The 21,840-nt window shown below is 39.0% G+C and overlaps 1 protein-coding gene across 1 annotated transcript; it reads right to left on the minus strand.

Moving 5' to 3' along the window:
• Positions 1-1,091: 1,091 nt before the first annotated feature.
• Positions 1,092-18,639, minus strand: NMBR (neuromedin B receptor; the record flags this gene model as incomplete). Its single annotated transcript, XM_079779812.1, has 3 exons — positions 1,092-1,493; positions 3,952-4,300; positions 18,218-18,639. 3 exons carry the CDS (start codon positions 18,637-18,639, stop codon positions 1,092-1,094), a joined length of 1,173 nt encoding a protein of 390 aa, XP_079635938.1.
• Positions 18,640-21,840: the final 3,201 nt, after the last annotated feature.

A 21,840-nucleotide genomic window follows, 5' to 3' on the forward strand; every position in this document is an offset into this window, starting at 1 on the left:
CTTCCCATTATTACATACAATTGAGAGTTTTAAATAGTGTAGGTTAGGGTTGTTTATGAAATGGCTTAGTATACTAACCAAGTTTTCTTTCTACTCAACAATTTTGGTAAGAGAAATAGTATGAAATACATGAATTCAAATATTAGACTTATTGATCATACTAAGAAGGGCTAGCTTTAGAATTTAATGAAGACCATCTTTTATTTTGGCAAAAAAAATCCTAGACTTTTATTCAGAGAAAGCTATGAGGCCAGGCAGAGTAAAGTTGCCTTGTCAGGTGACTGCTATGAGAAAAGATGAGTAGATGGATGAACTCACCAGAATTACACAAATCTTATCATAGCTATACAGAATCATCCAAATATCCAGGGATTCAGCAATATGTTCAAAAAAAGGCCATGCCAATTTTTGTGTCATAGTTTTACATTTGGAACATATGATACCTATTTTACATTCATAATGTAAATCTTATTCAGGTGACCTCTATTTTACTATTTATGATATAAATGCCTGCAAACCTAGAAGTTACAAATAGGTTATTTCTAGAAACCATGGTTTATCACACAAAGAATCACAATAAATATTGGCTTCTGATTTAAGCTCTACCTTTGGATTTTCTATTATCTTATTCAAACAAAGGAAATGTATACATGCATTAAATATAAATAAAATTCACCAAAAAAAATGACTTGTATTTCAAATATTAGGAGTTTGTATATTAAACTCATTAAATCATTGAGTCAATATAGAAATTTATTGCCTGCTTCAAGTTAAAACAAATTTAAGATAACACTAGCATTGGCTCTAGCAACAGCTTAAATCCTGAAGCAATGTTGATTTATATTCATGTAGAATTGGTGTTTGAATCCCTTTTAATGTTAACAATATGTATATACATATATATTTATGTAATTTAAAGTTCATTTTAGAGAAATATGCTAGCTATGTTTGTCTTGCCTTTCCTAAGTCAATCCTAAATTGTCTAATGAATTCGCTCAGAAATATTAAGAAAGAAAATTGTTTAGTTTTGCTCTGCTCAATAGAAATAAAACAAGTAAGTTATTTTCAGGTAGTAAGCTGCATGGCCAAAATTACAGTGCCATTTTCTGCTTCATGCTGTGCCCATTTAGCAAAACAGAACTTGTCACCGGGTTCTTAGCATTGCTTTTCAGAGATGTCATACGCACTGCAGAAGAGCTGACTAAGTAGCTGGTTGATCTCTCTGGATAGGACTTCCTCCCACAACAGAGCTGGCTATTGAAATGCCTCCTGAAGCTTTCACTGAGTAGATACAGGGCAAATGGATTGACACAAGAATTGCAAAAGCTCAGAATCCGGGCAACTAAGGTGACAATCATGTGGCCCAGAGATGGATCAATCTTGTTATAGTTGAAAGATCTATACATATAGAGGATGTGATTTGGAAACCAGCAGAAGGCAAAGCAGCCCACGAAGACCAGCACAATTTTAGCCAGGCGTTTCCGAGTTTCCATCTACAAGTACAAAGAAAAGGCCCATTGGTTAAAATGAAAGGGGAGCCAGCCACATCCAAAACTCATGACATAATAGGGGTAAACCTAATATAGCGTGTTAACACATCCAAAATACCAAAACTATTTATTTTCCTCAACAATTGGATGGTTTCAACAGTTTGATTAAGCCTATTGTGGTCACTACACTGTTTCCATTCATAAAATTTTACAGTTTATACAAGACTAGATAATAAAATATTAAGAAATGGCTGTCTTTATGTGAAAACTGTGATCTTAAAAAGTCTCTTATTTTAAAATACTTTCCTTTAGCTTTGTTCATTTCAATTATAAACCTCTTCTATTTGTATTAAATCCACTGGATTAATGAATCATAGAATATAGTCAACCTTAGAATTTCTTTTTAAAATCAGGGTATTTTAATAGGAAAAACACATCTAATAAAATAAGTATAACTTTTTTAAACCATACTGCACACACACAAAAACCTTGGGATTTAACTCCAGACTCATAAACTCAAAACACCTGACATAACTGTCAATAAGTATTACTGGGTTAGTTACCTTTAAAAATGAATATATAGTTTTCTGTATTTTCATAAAATTTATATACTGGGTTTATTACTTTATAGGCAGGTTTTCAGGAATGTGATAAATAGACATAATTCAAATATTGGACATTGATCTTTTTAAACCTAAATATCATCTTCCAATATTCTAGAGTCCAGGGTTAGCTGATATTTGCCTGATTTGTTCAAATATTTAAATAAGGCAACATGGATGTGAAAACAATTTATCAAAAGATATTGATAATATGAGACATGAGCTAAAACTAAGGGTAGTCAACTAGAATATGCCGGAGGACACTGGAGATGTTTAGGAATCAAACAGGTCTGACACAGGGGAGAAGTAGTTAGTGGCAACAGCAAAGGAGGGGGAAAGTGCAAAGGAGTGTAGTTTAGAAAACAGAACATGGCACTCCAGATGTTTCCCTGGGGCATGTTAGGCGACCCGGCAATATTAAGAAGGCCGATGTAAAATTTTTATTACTAAGCCATGTCCTTCCTAACAGGTGGAGCTTGGGTGGAAGAATTTCATGGCAATCTATACTTGGGCGGTCAAAAGCACAGGCAGGCTGTTGGCATTGAGATTACTTCTCAACAGATGTCAAGCACAATTACCCAGCCTGAGTTTATAGGTCTCATTTGGGAAATTTATAAAAACAAGGCAGAACTAAGGCCAATATGAAAAAATGATGGTGGGGAGGGTAAGAGGAACCCAACTCTAGAAACCAGCTCCCCAGGCTCTGAATTAAAGAATTATATAAAAAGGAAAAAGCACATGACCTGGACATTGTTGCTTCAATTATGCCAGATATTTAGGGAAAAAAAATCTATTAATTTACCTAACAATTGCTTTAATGCTTGGTTGATGTTTTTAAGGCTTTCAAGCAGACATGGATCTTTGATGTTGATGGTCATCAATAAATAGAGGCGACCTTCCAAGCCAGAAACCTTGATGAGATCCTGCTGTTGCTAAAGTGCCCAAAGCCCCAGCCTGTGTCTCCATCTACAGTCCTGAAAATCCTAATGATCTGCCATCCAACTTGTCTTCATTCAAATTAGGGAACAGTCACCTATAACCTCCCTGCACCTTTGGGAGAAGGTCCTCGCTAGGAGTGCACAAATGCACAATTTGAAACTTTGTCCCATAAGTACAGTTTTTCCATCCCTTTGTGGATTAACATGAATTTTCCTTGTATTAGGGCTGCATATTCTTTAAGGAAGGAAGAGTATGTAAGGTATATGTTGCAATTTTCAAGTTAATGTACAATCTTTATAGGAAAATCTATAAAGTTGAATTAGACTAAGTATGACTTTAACACCAGCCTCCTTTTGATCATTCTCTTGTTCTGCTGCCCTGTATCCAGAGCCTCCCACTGCGGCATCCCACCGAACCTCATCCCCTGCCCCAGGCAGTGTCCTACAGCCCTTTCCCAATTCATCCTTCTCCCAGACTGCCTGTCATCCTTACCTTAGTGGGCTAATGGAAGAAGGCAATAATTAAATAAATGTATACTTAAACTGTGAAAATTTTCTGTTTCATTGTGTGGTTCTTTGCATAAACACTTCATGTAAAATAAATTCTTCTGAGACGTTACATTTTAATGGTTGTAGGCCCAGAAGGCACAGTAGCAGGACCTTCGTGGGCCTTTTCAGAGCTGTAACATGGCCACATATTAGAGACCCCCAGACCCCTTCCAGTTCAGGCCAGTGCATGTCCCAGTGCCCTCTGTCTCAGTTATCATCCCTCCTGGTATTGAGAACCCATGAAATTGAACCCAAAATAGCAGTACTGCAGCTGACCAGGGCACCCCCAACACACACACACTCACATACACACACTCACACACACACACACACACACACACACACACACACACACACATACACCGAGCTTACCTGTTTTTTGGTATGTTCATTGTATTCTCCAGGAAGATTATGTGCACTTTTAATTAAGGTCTTTGCAATATGATAATAATAAACGCTAATAATAGCAAGGGGTATGAGGAAATACACCAAGAAGATGAGCACTGAATGAATCTTTGGGTGTAATTCGTCAGTCTGAGGGTAGGGTATGCACGCTGTGAAGCTGCCGTTATCCAAGCTGTCAATGCGCACCACTTCCGAAAACACAGCTTCGGGAACAGCCAGCAGCACCGAGACCACCCAGATACCCACGGCCTTCACGCAGGTCCACAGCACCGCCCCTGACGTCTGGATGTCCATGGGGTTTACAATGGCTTTGTACCTGCGAAGACAACATGCCGCAAATTACTCTTAAGAAAGGAAGTGAAAAAGGAGGGAGGGAGGCAGGGAGGGAAGGAGGGAGCGAGGGAGGAAAGAGAAATCTTACCCGCTAAGAGAGAGATGCCAAACCCCATTATGCCCAGCTGTTTTGTACTAAGATCCCCTGGTGTCTCTGTCTGCTTATTCTACTGCTTATTATCACCGAAGACAAGAAGACAGAGAAAAATATCTGAAATTGTTATTTCCCAAATTGCAGTAATTTGTTAACTGCTTTCACAAGTTTTTTTCTAAATCTACACATAAGTGTCATTATTTATTGAATACTTTTAATTAAATACTGTTATTTTTGAAAAATCTATTGCTACTATGATTGCTATAATGTGCAGTAACCATAAAATATAAAATGCCCACAAAATATTTATTAAATTCTACCTTGATACACTTCTTTAGCTGATAAACCTGAGTCGCCCACTTTTTTTCGAAGGATACTAGAGGCCTGGTGCATGACATAGTGCACTGGGGGGGGGGGGGGCGGTGCTCAGCCCAGCCTGCGCCCTCTTGCAGTCTGGGACCCCTCGGGGGATGTCCGCCTGCCTCAGGGGATGTCCACCTAAGCTGGCAGTTGGACACCCCCCACCCCAGGGACCCTTAGCACTGCCACAGAGGCGGGAGAGGCTCCTGCCACAACTGCTTTGCTCACCAGCCATGAGCCTGGCTTCTGGCTGAGCGGTGCTCCCCCTGTGGGAGCACGTTGACCACCAGGGGGCAGCTCTTGCGGTGAGTGCCTGCCCCCTGGTGGTCAGTGCACGTCATAGTGACCAGTCGCTCTGCCAGTCAGTTGATTTGATATATTAGCCTTTTATTATAGAGGATCAGTAAATCTTAGAGACTAATTTAAATGGGGATTTTTTTTCCATCATCCAGTTATAAGGACTGAGAGAAATATTCTATCTTTCAATTTCAAGTTTATTTAATGTGGAGACCTCATGAAGTCCTCTCTCCTCCCACCTGCCACCATCATAGTGGTAAAGGGTCCACTCCAGGACATATGGGCTTCAGCAATCCAAACCCTCTGCAGCTAACTCAGTCAGCACATTGGGGTAATAATAACACAAACAAACCAAAATGGTATGTAAACCTCACACTATTTATATTTGTCTTTGAAGATATGTTAGTTACAGTATACCTAGGAGATTAACAAGATACAGTTAAAAGTGATTTTGGTCAAACAAATCTGCAGTGTTATTGTATCTCTGATAACCACTGGAAAAATCACTTAAGGTCTTTTCCTTTCCTCTGTGGGGTGGGGATAAAAACATCTCCCTCAAAAGTTTATGATTAGAAAAAAAGTGCATAGAGTACCGGTTACAGTGCCTGGCAATTAGCAGATATTAACCATGTGATGACCCTGTACCTTCTCCTTATTTACATTTGATTTAGTCTGATGTTCTAAAAATTCAAAATATTCCAAGCTGGATAACAATCATTTCAGGCCTCCTTCAGGTTCTGTAAGGATGCTTTCTATTTCCCCCAGGAGAGGAAGAGCGCCCTCAGCCTCAGTCCCACTCGGAGGAAGCCTCTTTCTCCTTTGGGGCTTGAATCCAAGTGTCACCCCCAGAGCCTCCATAGAAAGAAGCTCATTTGCATTTTGATCTGGAGGCTCTTCCCATGTGAAGCAGGAAACATGGAAATTAAAGTAGAACAACAAAGGGCCTCAACACCAAATTAAGTAAAATAGCATGAGTCATGCATTTTGCCCAGACTTAACACAGAGCATCTTGTTTACTATTCTGTTTACTTGTACATTCTTCTTAAGAAACTTAATTACAATCAGTAACTAGAATGTGCTATTTTTTTTCTGCTTTTTAAATTTTTTATCAGCTTGATAACATTCAAAGAGGTTTATTTGCTTGTTTTTAAACTCAGAGAGCACTAAGAGTACTATAAAGATAAATAGACGTCCCTTGTAACTAACATCTCAGACCTGGCTCCTGGGTTAAAACAAATTTCACATCATTCCATATACTAGTATATAGGAAATGTAATTTTGCCACTGTCTCCTGAATCAAATATTACAGATATTAGCTCTTGATATCCCATTGTGGTAATTGAAGATTTTCTCCCTGCAACCTCTATTTCCCCCATTCCCAACTTCCTGATTTAGTAAGTTATATCGCTTATAAAATAGTCAATAGATTATTATGACTAACAAATATCACTCACTATCTAGTTAAGTAGTATATTATGACATTCTCTTTATTATATGCATGTCTGATTTTCTTAAAGTTGTTACTTAATAATTTTTTCATTTGTATGATTTTCCATTAACCTGAATTTAATCCTTTTCTAATTGCTATTTCATCAGCTTCCTGAATAATTGGAGTCCCAGTGGTTGAATCTCAATTATTCTTCTTTCTTAATGTTTTACTTTATCAAACTCACCTCTGTCTTCTTTGAGGTTTTATTTTCTAAGCTGTCTTATTAGCTTTAGCTTACTTCCTTTCTTCTAGACTTTTTATTATATTTTTATTTTTTAACTTTTATTGTTGGAAGTATTACATATGTCTCCTTTTTTTTCTCCCATGACCCCTTATAGCCCAAATTTTAGAAGTTCTTTCTAGTTTTCCAGTTATTATATGGCTAGGGAAATAATACAGAAAATGTTTCATTTTCTTTTCATTCTAGAATAGTTTCAAGTTTGTTTTGTTGTTGTTTAGTTTCTTTATTCTAGAACCACTCCTCAAAAGTTAAATATTTATTGCCTGACAATTCATATTTAAGATCAAACTAAGAAAAGGCTGATTACAAATTCTTTTTTATGTGGAAGAATAGGGAAAGACAGAAATATGGGGCGGGAAGAGGGTGCTGTTGATCACTCAAACAGACTAATTAACTAGACTCTCTTTTTAGATTGTTAGAAAGAACAAAGTATATTCTGAATTTTCCTTTATGGTTTTTTGTTGTTGTTGTTAATCCTCACCCCTCACCTGAGGATATTTTTCCATTGATTTTTAGGGAGAGTGGAAGAGAGAGGAAACATCGATGTGATAGAAACACATGATTTTAAAGGAGAGGAGTCTGCAACTGAGGTATGTGTCCTTGACCAGAATTGAACCCAGGGCCCTTCTGTCCACAGGCCAACACTCTATCCACTGAGCCAAACCAGCTAGGGCTTTCATGATTTTAAAAGGGAGGAAAAGGTCACTTCCCTACTCTCACCCCTACCCCATAGCAAAGCACATTAGCAGAAGCACTACAATCATAAAGGATGATGGGAAAAGTTCAAATAGGAATAAAAGTAATGACTCTCTTGTCCTGATAAGATTGTCATGGTAAAGCTAGCAACACATCCAGAGTTTTTGGTGGAGAAGGAGTAAGAGACCTAGTGGGAGTCAGGGCACACGTTTTCAGTAGGGATGATTCTTAGCCACCTCCTGCAGGAAAGGGAAAATAGATCCCATGGATCTTCCACTAAATGATACACATTTGATCAAAAAGAGTATTGCTCTCACCAGGTTTGCTCAATGATTAGAGCGTCGGCCTGTGGACTGAAGTTTCCCGGATATAATTCTGGTCAAGGGCATGTACCTTGGTTGCATGCTCAATCCCTGGGCCCGTCAGGTTGCATGTGGGAGGCAAACCAGTCGTGGTGGCTCTCTCACAGTTATGTTTTTGATGTTTTTCTCTCTCTTTCTCCACCCCTCCATTCTCTCTCCAAAAAAAAAAAAAAAAATCAATGGAAAAAATATCCTCAGGTGAGGATTAACAACAACAAAAAATATTCCAAATGTTATAAAGCCAGAAATTATAGTTAAAAACACAGATTACTGAAGGGTCATTATTACTACCAAACCAGAGCTTATAACTGTCAGATAATGTTATACACCAACCAATACTTCATGTGCATTTTTTAAAGTAAAAATTCATAGTGCAAATTAATATGAACATGTTTAATCATATTTCCTTTAAATATATATGAAAATGTAGGAATAAAATAGTCCCTCGGTATTCTATCTCATTGAATTTAGTAGCATAATAGTATTTATAAAAAGTGTGTGTGTTTCTTCATGCAGATAATCTCTGAAAGATATCTTTAACTGGAAACTAATCAATCAAAATTCATATAAAGATAACATAATCATCATTCACATATTAAATATCAGTAAATATATATGCTTTTTTATTGATGCCTATTTGAATATTGCTTATTATATTTGTATACAGTCTTAATTAAATCTAAAGAGGTAATAATTAAATCATATTACACAATATATAATGAAAATTAGATAATTTTAGCTCATATAAAGTTATCAAGACTTCTAAAAATCTCTACCTATAAATGTCTGCAAAGTTATACCACCCATAGTTTCTTTTTTTATACCAAACTTTTATTTATCAGAGACCAACAAAGTCCAAGGTGAACTATCTGACAAGTAGAGGATTTCATGGAAGCAAAAGAAAGAATTTCAAAAAGGCCCAGCCAGCGTGGCTTAGTAGTTGAGTGCTGACCTATGAACCAAGAGGTCACCATTAGATTCCCAGTCAGGGCACATGCCCGGGTTGTGGGCTCGATCCCCCATGGGCAGGGGGGAGGATGAATGCAGGAGGCAGCTGATCAATGATTCTTTCTTCTCATTGATGTTTTTTTCTCTCTCACTCTCCCTTCCTCTCTGAAATCAATAAAAATGTATTTTTTTAAAAGACTTTCAAAAAGAAGTGTAGGCCTCTGTGTCAAATACTCTAAAAGTAGACAAAAATCCTCTTGAAACCAGAGCTTGTGTCCTGCTCTCTGCTGTTATCTGTAATGTGTAACCCAATGCCTGACCCATAGTAGATTCTCAATAAATCTTTACTGAACTTATGTGGAAATCTGGCCTGAGCAACAAGGAGATGATTTTATTAAGAGCAGTTTTGGTAGAGTGGGGTGGTAGTTGCTGGCTATTAGGTTGCTGTGAGTATGGAAGTGAAAAATGGGAACAGTCTAGTCTACTGATGACCAAGCTAGATCAATCCCCAGAACCACCTAGAACACTGAAAATAGATATAGAGTATTATTACATTTCCTCCAAGACTTACTAGCACAGAGTCTCTAGCCTGCAAAAGGAGACATTCTGCATTTTATAAGATTTTCAAGTGATTCTCACCATAAACCAAGTTTAGAAACCACCTCTGCGGAAGACTGACCGTGGCAGTGAGCGTCTCTATAGGCTCCCTGTGATGCATACACATTCAGCATCGGTGAGGATCAGAAACCCAGCAGAAGTTCAGTGTTTGAGAATCAGATGCCTTCACAGTGTGTCATATCATGTTTTAAGAGTATTGATAACTTTTAGCAGTAATACTTATTCTGAATGAAATTACTAAATTTATCATTTAAAAATATCTAAGCATTGTTGTACAATAGAATGGCTAGAACTATAAATAACATATTAAAAATAATATAATATATGGATTAGGAAAGGATGAGAAATACCTTTCTCATTACAGAGGGGTCAGCGAATCTAATTGTTCTTTACCAGGGGGAAAAATCACTTTGTTCTTAATTTGTTAAAATGTATGACTTAAATGACACAAATGTTTGATAAGGAGGAGAATGATAATGACAACTTATGTTGATGAAGACAATGATTGGAACTAGCCAATCTATGATTATAAAGGGATTGAGGAAAGGCTATAGATGCTGAAGAGATTGTCATCATTAATTGTACAAGAGAACCATTTTGCTCTCCACTTCAGTGCCTATTTTCTGATAATTAACTGCATGTGTGAATAAATACTGATTTGAATTAGTGAGTCATTTGTCATCTTGACTCATAGGTGACATGGAAGTAGTTACACAGTAACCCACAGCTTAAAAATGCTTTCACATTATTTCACTTGCTAAAATAGTCCTGTGCTGCTAAACTGTTAGTGTGCTCATTTCACAGAAAAGCTTATCAAGACTAAAGGATTACATGATGCTTAAATGATTACAGAGCCAGTAGCATAAAACTCAGAATTCACTCACAGGTTGTGATTATAGATTTGATATGTTTTAAACTATAGCATATTACAGAGAATACAATTGAAGCACTAAATGCTTTATCTACTCTCAATTTTTAGACATTTGATCTCCTATCTTCATAAAGTCAATGGTATTTTTAACTGTAAAGACTTAACTTATATCTGTAATTATGCTTTCTTAATTGATCATGTTTTTTAGTAGAGAAACTAAGCTTCAACAATATCAGCAAGTACTGTTTCATATTCTTTTAATTCATCTCTTAAAACTGCATTTTCATAGATTCTATATAAATGTCTATAATCATTTGTAGGTTGTACTTTCATAATCTAAATCTGGTTCCAAATGAGATGTTAAATGTTTGGCTCTCTCTTAAAATGTGGTTCTTTTTCAAAAATTAATTTGAATTCAACCACATTTAATAAAAATTTTAATTTTTAAAATATTCCCTCCAAAATTTCACAAATAATAAATGTGAAGAAGGAGGTCTACATTGAAAGTTTTAAAATATTCTTAATGAAAATCTGTATAAGAAAAAAGTTAAAACTCAAGGGAGTCAAGGGAAGTGCTAGGGAGAAGTGAAGGTTTAGTATTTATTTCTCCTCCCCATGAGACCTAGGAGTAACTGGAAATAGAAGATACTGCCAAGAGTCTTAATAAATCAGTAGTGTTCATAAGGAGTAGGGTATGGACTAATAACATTTAATATTTTATATCAATAATTAAAACAATAAGTTAAGATAGCTCATTAGGTTTGAAGCAAGCAAAATTAAGCTGGATCATCGCTTTGGGGCATAAAAATGAAAATAACCTCGATCATATGAAAACAAATGATAATAAGGAAACAAAGAACAACAAACGATAAAAAAAAAAATAAAAGGATGTTACCCTAGACAGTTTGGCTCAGTGGATAGAGTGTTGGCCCATGGACTGAAGGGTCCTGGGTTTGATTCCAGTCAAGGCAAGTACCTTGGTTGCAGGTTCCCTAGCTCTGGTTGGGGTGCATGCAGGAGGCAACCAATCAATGTGTCTCTCTCACATCAATGTTTCTCGCTGTCTCTCCCTCTCTCTTCCACTCTCTCTAAAAATCAGGGGGAAAATATCCTCAGGTGAGGATTAACAAAAATTAAAAATAAATTTAAAATAAAAGGATGTCTAATGAAGACATGCGTCCTTTGGTACAGAAAAGAAATAAACTTTGGAAATACCAGATTGTCAGTGAATTGGGGATGTGGGTGAGGTTCTCCAAAGAGCTGAAAGTAATCTGGTTACACTATGATCTAAAACCTACACAAGACCTAGGAAATTGGTGAAGTCTCCTGAGAAATCTGCATTTGAAAGGGCCAAGGTAAGTTATTTTGGGTTTTGAAAAACACCAATAAGAACTGTACTGTCGGTGACAACTAACAAGAAGGAAAACCTTGTACTTGACTGTCTGACTTTATGGCTCAGCCAGAACAGATGTCAAATGCATTATTACAGGCAAGAGACTGACAGGGACATCTTAGAGGGTCCTTTTTCCCACTGGGAAGTGTACAAATAGAACCAGCACAAGTTATTAAGTGAGAGACTTGTCTGAGATGTGGTGGCATGGAAGAGTGCGACAGGCAAGCACTGGAGCACTGGACTGAGCATCGGGTTGCCTCACCAGTTATCAGTGCCCCTTGCTCTCTTTGTCACTGTTTGCTCAATGCTCAGAGAGGCGGTAACAGGGTCCCATCTTAGGACCCTTAGCTCTACAGTTGAAAACATTATTTTTATTTTGCAAACAAATAAAATACTTACTTGTGGGCATGTCTTCAGTGACGTTTTATCATTTTCTCCAACTTGAACATTTGGACATAATAGAGTCAGAACTAGCACCCTGGTGCCATAAGCCCCAGACTGGTGCATTTTCTCTTTATTTACATCGTGTGTTCCAAAGGTTTTAGATCAAGGCGGATGAATAATCTTTAAAACTTATGTAGTAATATATAAATAATAGCAGTAGTGTGAATGTTATGAGGACTATACAACACCTAATTTAATGTGTGAACTAGAAGAAAAAAGAAAATAAGCTAGAAGTATTTGAGACTAATGAGTAAAATATATCTGATTATTGGAGGCAAAAACAACAGCTTTTATCTAATGAAAAACCATATAAATTCAAATTAACTAATAAATTAAGTGCAGATTACAATTCATCCTGTTTCTATGGTTATGTAAAAACAACAACTGGGCACTTGTTATGCAAAACAAATTTTCCTTTTGAATTGGCAGCTAGAAAGCCTTTAGACAAATGTACCGTAGGACAAACATTGTGTGAAAGTATGGGTCATTTTCTGTTTTTCAACTTTTATTTCCCTACTAGAGGCCCAGTGCATGAAATTTGTGCACTGGGAGGGGGTGGTGTCCCTCAGCCCAACCTGCACCCTCTCCAATATGGGACCCCTCGAGGGATTTCCAACTACCGGTTTAAACTGGCAATCTCAGACATCCCTCTCACAATCCAGGACTGCTGGCTCCCAACTGCTCACCTGCCTGCCAGCCTGATCATCCCCTAACCACTCCCCTGCCAGCCTGATCGATGCTTAACTGCTCCCCTACCGGCCCGATTGCCCCCAACTGCCCTCCCCTGCCGACCTGGTCATCCCCAACTGCCCTCCCCTGCAGGCCTGGTTGCCCCTAACTGCCCTCCCCTGCAGGCCCAGTCCCCTCCAATTGCCCTTCCCTGCCAACCTGGTCGCCCCTGACTGCCCTCCCCTGCTGGCCTGATCGCCCACAACTACCCTCCCCTGCCGGCCATCTTGTGGTGGCCATCTTTGACCACATGGGGCAGCCATCTTTGACCACATAGGGGTGGCCATCTTGTGTGAGGGCATGAGGGTCAATTTGCATATTACCACTTTATTATATAGGATACCTGGTTTTCCTCCCTTTTTTATACTCATTCTACTATATTTGTACCTTTATCTTTTAGATGCCTTAAATTCTTTTGGAACAAGTTGAAAATAAATAAGTTATCATGATACCTTTGTAATTAACTCGTTATTAATAACAGGAAAAGAGCAAAGGGAAATAACCCTCTCCCACTATTGAGACAGGGAAGGCATGTTCCCTGCAAAATATTGGGGGGAGAGGAGGGGAATGGATAAAGGAAAGATAGCTTCCTGTCCAGTAAAGTTTGGGTGACTAGGGAAGCTGAGGTCTGTCAGTCACACCTGGGAGCAGAGGTCTTTGGCCAGATGGGCATGGCCACCGCAAGTCCATGAAGATTTGGGATACATAACTCCTACACAAAGGAGGTCGCTTTCTTCGACCCCCTTGGTGTGTTGCGCTTGACTCCTGGCTTGTGGGGCTCTTTTGCTCCTGCTCCCTTGCATTGTGTGTGGACCCAGCTCCAATATGGAAAGGAAACACCAGTTTTGCTGTTAGCTTTACTGAAACTCTCGCTACACATCTATGACTGGACTAAGGGGAATGAGAGATATTCCATGAAAATAAAGCTTTCTGCCATATCTCATTCTCCCATGGGGGCCTCTGGAAATGCTTCTTACAATGGTACTCTAAGATCCCACCGCCCACTAGCAATGGGAGAAGATGAGGCACTTTTTTCTCTGATAGCCATCACTCTGGAAACATGGGTTATTGGTAGGGTGAGTGTGGATTACTGCCTTAGGTATGCATGGCCAGCCCAAACTCCTCAAAAGAGCTTTAGAAGCACACTCTGAGAGCCAATCTCAGCACACTGCCCCAGGCTACGGACCAAAAAAAACCAAAAAAACAACAACACAAAAGCCAGCTATTCAATCAGTACCTGAGCTTCTGTAAGGAGCTTTGGTGAGAAACCAGCAAACAGATAATGGCATTCCCTTTCACCACTGGACAAAGACTGATAAAAAAGCTTCCTAAGGCCTCAGGAGTGTTAGACATAGGGCCCACGTTTGATCTGTTTCAGTATTTTAACAAATAATTATAGTAAAGGAAATATATGTTTGCATTGATATAACATGTAAATAATGTTAATGATTCAAGGTTCATACCTAAGAGCACGAGTTCAGTTATGGAATTAAATATGTTTATCCTAACTATCAAACAAAGGCTTGAAATAATTAATACATTAGCACTTTAGTCTGATTAGATGAAATATTATTTTTGTATTCAATCCAACATTGGCTATAGAGTATCAGAAAAAACATAACCTGATATATTAAATTAATATTAATTTCATTTTTATTGTCTTATAGAATTTTAGAATTAAGTTTATAAAAGCATTTTAGTTAACATTTATATTAAAAAACAGCATAAGAATTTATTTCTAGTTTTACATTTGTAAGTACACAAAATAATGAAGTTCATACTTTAGCATTAGGAGTCTGTGGGAATTTTTTTTTATTATTATTATTATTTTTTTGCTATGAAAGAAAAAGGAGAACTCATTCTTAAAAATTACTACCATTTTAAATATGGGATTTTGGAGGCCAAAATGTCTTTAAGAGTTCAAGAAAAAAATATCCCGAGTTTGGAATGCAACTAGTGTAATAGGTCGTGAAGAAGATTTCTGTAATGCCAATCATAAGCAAAGTGTGGCTTATGGGGGACCCCTACCTAGTATCATAGCACACAAGTCTCAACAGTGGGAGAGAGGAGAAAGTGAGTGTGTATGTGTGTGTGTGTGTGTGTGTGTGTGTGTGTGTAAAACTGGTAGAAATGACACAATGCAGAATATGCAAATACTTTTAATTAGCTATTTAATTCGAGCAAGCAAAAGAAGTATATTTTTTATATACTAACAAAAAATTCTTCAACATAAAAGTTAAAAGTAAAATGGTGGCACCACTATCACCATTTCAGATTATGCACAGCCTTTCCTCCCATTCTGGTTAGGCAATGTCTCTGAGGTACATTCCCAGTGGGCACAATGATCTTTCCTAAGGATGAATCAGCTGATACTCCTCAAAAGAATTTGGAAAGTCAAAGATTAATAACCAGAACTACCACACAGTGTTATCCATACCACCCACATCAAACGAGGTGATGTAGGCCTCAAGGTAGATTCATAAATATTTATTTTTTATTTCAGTCTCTGCTATTTGGTGATACTGTCATCAATGACATATAATTAACTTTCCACTTCACATTGGGATATGCTTGCTAAAGTCTAATTATCTGCCTGTTTCTTTTTCTACCTTTATTTAAGCCATCTCATGAGGATAAAATATTTAGTTTGGTTTAACAAACAATTGAATTTGTTGTTGAAAAACTCTAATAACGGTTTTTTTTAAGTGATCCTATTGCTACAATTACTACTTAATTTTGAATTCAGGGTGTGTTTTTGTACTTGGCAGTTACATTTATTACATTTTTTTCCATTCTATTGAATCTAATGAATAAGCTTTTGCAATTTTTTTAAATCTTGGTGCTATGTTTTAAATGTAATTTTTCAGTCTGTCACTAAATAGGAAAAAAAATAGTAATTTCTTATTCCTGGAAATGTGATAATGTGCTTAATAGTGAAGACTGCAGGCTTTGACCTGGATTCAAATATTGGCTCCACTGTGAGATCAGGAAAATGTTGCTTAATTTCAAGCCTTAATTTTCCTTACTTTAAAATGGTAATGATGATAGTGCCTACTTCATGGAATTGTGAGGATAATAAACTCACACAAAAACACTTAGCACAGTGCTGTGTGCAATTTGTCTTATTCTTGCTTCCAAATCCACAAGAAATTAAAATATTTGGAGAGATAAAGTATGAGGAGATCAGGTCCAAATCAACACCTAGATTACTATGTTCTGGAAGAACAACAGAAGTATACACAATATAAAACAAAACATTCCCAAGCCATTTACGTGACTTTTAGAATGTATGTGTGATTTCACCACCAGTGATTTCAGTTCCTCAATTTATATTTCCAAAACACACACTGATAGGCAAGAGTAGCTTCTGGACCAAGGAAAAGAGACATCCCACTTTTCTTTATCATTATTATTAAAGGATCCATGCTTTATTTACAGAGTACATGATTCACATAACACACTGAAAAAGTCAGTTAAATGTGTGAGGAATAGCATTTTCTCTGACCTTTGTCAGAGCCAATTTATCTGTGTGTCTCCATGACAAGAGAGAAAAATGGTGTGAAATAAATTTAAGCCCTGGATCTTGTTCCTAATATCACCTTTAAAAATGAAAGCGTAATGATCATAATTTTAACTATTGTAGTAATAACTATTAAGTTTTATCTCAATCCTTACCTAGTATTTCTTCAAACTTTCTATTTAAAATGGGTTCCCTGAAGAACGGCAGTTAAAATAAAAAGTCACATTTTAATTATGGAATCCAAAGAAAACTTTCCAAAAAAAGATAATAGAAATCATCTCAATCAAAATGAGGTGGATAATTTATCCAAAGGCACATATCTTCATAGAAATGTGGTTTTAAAGAAAATATTACACAAACCAAAAAGCTAACCAAAAATATTCAGTTTAAAAAGACAATAGCTCTCAAATCGCCACTGAATATTTTCTCCCTTTCATTAAAATTAACTCCTAAAACCAAAGTAATGTAAAGGTATTACTGCAAATACCAGGAAATTTAGATGCATTTATTTTTCATTAGTAGCCCAAAATGTAAATTAAAGAGAAGGAGGATGAACACCACTTTAATCATCAGAGTTCAACAGTTTAAGTCAACACCCCACCCCCAAGGGAATTAGACTATAGCTTCATGCAAAGATGCCCAATTGAACATCACTCCAAATTTGGACATGCCCAATTTTGCCCCCACTCCCATCCAGTTCATCCCTCCTGTTTAAATGCCCAAAAGCATGGATATGAGAACCTGCAGCAGCAGCACTGGACCCAGGTTCAGCAGGCCTGCGTTCTCCTCCCAGCTCTGCCCAGGAACTTACATGCCTTGTGCCTCAACATCCTTACCTGGAAAATGGCCCAGTTGGACTAGTTGATCTGCAAGGTAGAGTAATGGACACTTCCCACCCTTAAAATATGTGAAAAGCAGATTCGATACCAAAGGTGTATTTTTACAACACTGTTTTAAAATACAAGTATTTGGTACCTGCCTGTTTGTGAAAAAAAAACAAACAACATATCATTTGACTTGAGGTATTAAAACAAATGTGTAAATTCATCTATCAGAAGAACAGTTACTATTCTAGATGTTTGTGCTTCAAGTAAATAGTATAATTTAGTTGTTACGTGTAAATGATGTTTCTCCTTATTTGGAAAAAAGCAAAATCAAGCATTTCCCTAATATTAAGGAAGACATTCTTACTAATCAGGTTGTTAAGCTACCAAATAAGAAAACTGCACGTCTAAGTTTTTAAGCACACAGAGAAAACCTATACAAGATAGCTACATCGGCCCAGCCAGTGTGGCTCAGTGGTTGAGCATGGACCCATGAACCAAGAGGTACCTAGTTTGATACCTGATCAGGGCACATGCCCAGGTCTGGGTTTCAGCGAGGTCCCCAGTGGGGGGCATGCATGAGGCAGCTGATTGATGTTTCTATCTCTCCATTCCTCTCTCTCTAAAAACCAATAAAACCATATATTTTTTTAAAATAATGAGTTGCTGAAGAACTTGTAAGGTTAAATAAAAAAGCCCATGCATTCTATAGCTGTTCTATGAAATAGAATAAAAGCTCCCAAAGTGTGTGGAAGGGAAGAGGAAGAGTAGGATATGCAATTTTAAAACTACTTCCAAACTAATGCAATTTTAGTTATTTTAAAAGTAATCATTTTCGTATTTTCTCAAGCTTCACATCTCAGTCCTTTTTACCTTCTTTTACTCTAATTCCCAGATACTCACTCTCCTTCTCCTCCTCCCAGCCTTTTCTTTCTGCCCCCCTCCTTCCCAGGTGCACTCCCCAGCCCTCTCCACCACTTTTTTAAGCCACCCCACGGATACCTGTTCCCTTACCTGTCGGCGCTGAGGGCAGTGAGCGTGAACACGGACACCCCCACGGAGGTGAGCTGGATGACCGGGATCAGTTTGCAGCCCACCTTCCCGAACATCCACTCGTCAAAGAAGTAGCGCGAGGCATCCACCGGGACGCAGGTGAGCAGCAGCAGCACGTCCCCGGCGACCAGGTTGGAGATGAAGATGTTGGGGGCGCTCCTCATGGCGCTGTTGGTGATGAAGATCTTCACCAGCATGATGTTGCCCAGCAAACCCACCGTGATGATGAACAGGTAGAGGGACGGGATCACACAGCGGATCACCAGCTCGGCGGTGGTCCCCTCGGGGGCGGGCAGGAAAGCCCCGTCCGACAACCCGGGAAAGAAACCGCTCTGATTCAGGCCGGCGGGCTGGGAGAGGTTGCCGAGAGACTTGGGGGGCATGGTCTTCTTTCCAGGGGCGTGCGCTGGAGTCTTCGTGCGTGCGCCCAGGTGCCCTGAAAAGTGGATTTCCGCGACAAGTTTACTGCCTGTGGGGAACGCGTCACACTGCGCGTCCCGGAGGGGACGGGCGGGCGTGTGAGAAATCTGTCCACGCGCTCCTGAGCTTCACTTCTAGAAGAGGCACACTGGCTCCGAATTTAAAAAAAAAAAAAAAGGCAAAGCAATTTGCGTCTTTGTTTCAGTCTCCACTGGAGGAAGGCTCTTTGGTGAACAAAGACGTATCCCTGAGGGATGACTGGAAGTACCTGCCTGCCTGCTCTTTGGGAGCGGAGGAAGGCATCCTGTCGCTGTCCAGCGAACCGCGGCTGAATCTCTGGCAACGAGCCTGGGGCGGCTGGTACTCTGCTCATCCCACGGCTTGTTTTCGCAGTTCCTGTTGTATTGTGTGGGATTGGAGGGGATCTGGGCGCTGTCTGTCTCACAAGGTGTCCCTGCAGCCATCCATCAATACCAGCCTCTGAGCAGGAGGAGCCCCAGCCAGAAGTTTGTGAACCTCTAAGGATTTGGGAGGCTGGCAAGTGTCTGATGCTGTAAAACAAGGAATTTAGAGAAGAGAATGGGTGACAAAGAATAAAGTAAATGAATGGAATTCTCTCCCCACTTATTCTTCCTGGATCCAATTTTCTCATTTCCTACAGCTGGGATATTATCATTAAACTCATATTTTATTGAAATATAACATGCATAAAATGCACACTTCTTAAATGTATAGCTCAAGCTAACCACCATTCAGAACCTACAAGCTAAACACTGTCCCTAAGGTAACCAGTACTGGTTCTGCCTTGTATCATCTAAGATTAGTGTGCTGCTCTGGAGCATAACATAAATGGAATTATAAAGTATGTAATCTTGTGACTAAATTCTTTCACTCAACATTATATTTATGAGATCCACCCATGCTTTTGTATGTAGAATTTTTCACTGCTATATAATATTCCATTATAAATATGCCACTGTTTATCCCATTTAAGGCTATTGAAATTAGGACTCTTTATAGTTTTAGCTACTTTGAAGTGTTTCTTTAAATATTCTTGTGTCTCTCTTCTGGTGCATATTTGAATCCCAGATGTAGATTTGCTAGGTTACAATGATTATGTTCAACTTTAACAGGAATTGACAACTTTTCAAAGCAAATTTCAACTTTTCTTTTGGAATCCTGCTTGACAATATCATTTAAGGCTAAACATATGTATGCCCATGACTTTACTTTTTAATGCCAGGTTGCGCTCTCTCTCTCTCTCTCTCTCTCTCTCTCTCTCTCTCTCTATATATATATATATATATATATATATATATATATATATATATATAAAGAGATATTGACTTAGAAAAGTATAAAACACCATATATATATATATATATATATATATATATATATATAGAGAGAGAGAGAGAGAGAGAGAGAGAGAGAGCAACTGGCAGTCAGACATCCACCAAGGGGTTCTAGATTGGAGAGGGTGCAGATCAGGCTGAGGGACACCCCCCACCCCCCACCCTCGTGCATGAATTTCATGCAACAGGCCACTGAAATTTGTGAAACTCTAATGATTACAATGATTATGTTCATAATATATATATGAAATTCGTGCACGGGGGTGGGGGTTGGGCGGTGTCCCTCAGCCTGGTCTGCACCCTCTCCAATCTAGAACCCCTCGGTGGATGTCTGACTGCCAGTTTAGGCCCGATCCCAACTGGCAGTTGGACATCCCTCTCACAATCCGGGACTGCTGGCTCCTAACAGCTCGCCTGCCTGCCTGCCTGATTGACCCAAACCACTTCTGCCTGCCAGCCTGATTGTCCCCTAACTGCTCCCATGCTGGCCTGATTGACTCCTAACTGCTCCCCTACTGGCCTGATCACCCCCAAGGCTTTTATTAGTATAGATATGACCCTTCACAGAAAATTTCACTAACCCTGCTTTACAATAAGGGCTTGACAATTGAATCATTGGGGCCAGACACCAAGATTTCCTTTCTTTGAATAGTGGAGAGAATAATTATCTTGTCTTTAAGTTGCCCTAAACATCAAATGAGATAATGACTTAGAAAAGTATAAAACACCATATAAAGACAACTATCTTTTTCATGTACTGAAAAGACAATAATGTGGTAAAATGAAAAACACTATTTTTATTCTCCCCTTCCTTCCTTTATAGCCTTTATTTAAACTTTGAAATTTATAAATATTTCACTCCTATTTTCATTTCTTTACATTCAATATTATTTTGTATTAGTTTCACATTTTATATTAAAGAATAGTGGTTAGACAATCATATACTTTACAAAGTGTTCCCCGATATTTCCAGTACCCACCTGGCATCATACCATCATTACAACACTATTGACTATATTCCCTATTTAAGTGACAATAGGTTTACAGGTTCCTTCCAATATTTCTTTTGTGTTGTTCGTCCTTCCTTTTCTTTCTCATTTCTTCCCTCACTTTCTTTATATAGTATCTCAATTGGCCATCAAAGCTCAGCGAAGGCACTGGGACATGCTTAATCCATTTTACAGATCAGGAAACTGAGGCCAATTCCAGTAGGCTGCGGAACTTGACCAGCATGCAGGGAGCCCTCACAGCCTTGCTCTCCGCCCTTCCTAAGGGGCAGCTGTGGGGCAAACAGAACAAACCTTCCCATCAGGTTTCCGAGCCTAGTTCTCAAGCACTTCTTCATCGTGGATGCTCCACATTCTTTCCTCTCCCTGGTCCCCACTCCTTTTCTTTACTGGCCTCCCTTCTGGGGAGCAGGTGGTAGGCTTTGCACTCACTGCACAGGTGTGCGCTTGCCATGGGGCAGGGTGGCGCGGGCTTGCTTTTGGGCCAAGGCGGGAGCAGGAGTTGCTGCCTCTGAAGTGAGAAGGCCGCCCGGGCGAGGCCTGGTTAGCACCAGGAGCTTCTCTGAATCGCGGCAGCCAGTCAGGTACCCTGCAGTGCGGCACCCCTCCACTGAGGTGGTGCCACCCCTCAACCCCCGCCTCAGGGCTGTGGGTCTGCACCCTTCCACCAAGGCATCCTTCCATGCCCCTTGTTCCCTGCCTGGACGATCTGCATCTTGGGGCCACTGCAGAACCTCGCTCTCCACAGGCGAGGCAGATCCCTGCCCGCGGGCCCACTGCCCCAGCCCAAGCCCCCTCCGGT

Source organism: Cnephaeus nilssonii (genome assembly GCF_951640355.1).
Source record: "Cnephaeus nilssonii genome assembly, chromosome: 9".
Classification (NCBI taxonomy): Eukaryota; Metazoa; Chordata; class Mammalia; order Chiroptera; family Vespertilionidae; genus Cnephaeus; species Cnephaeus nilssonii.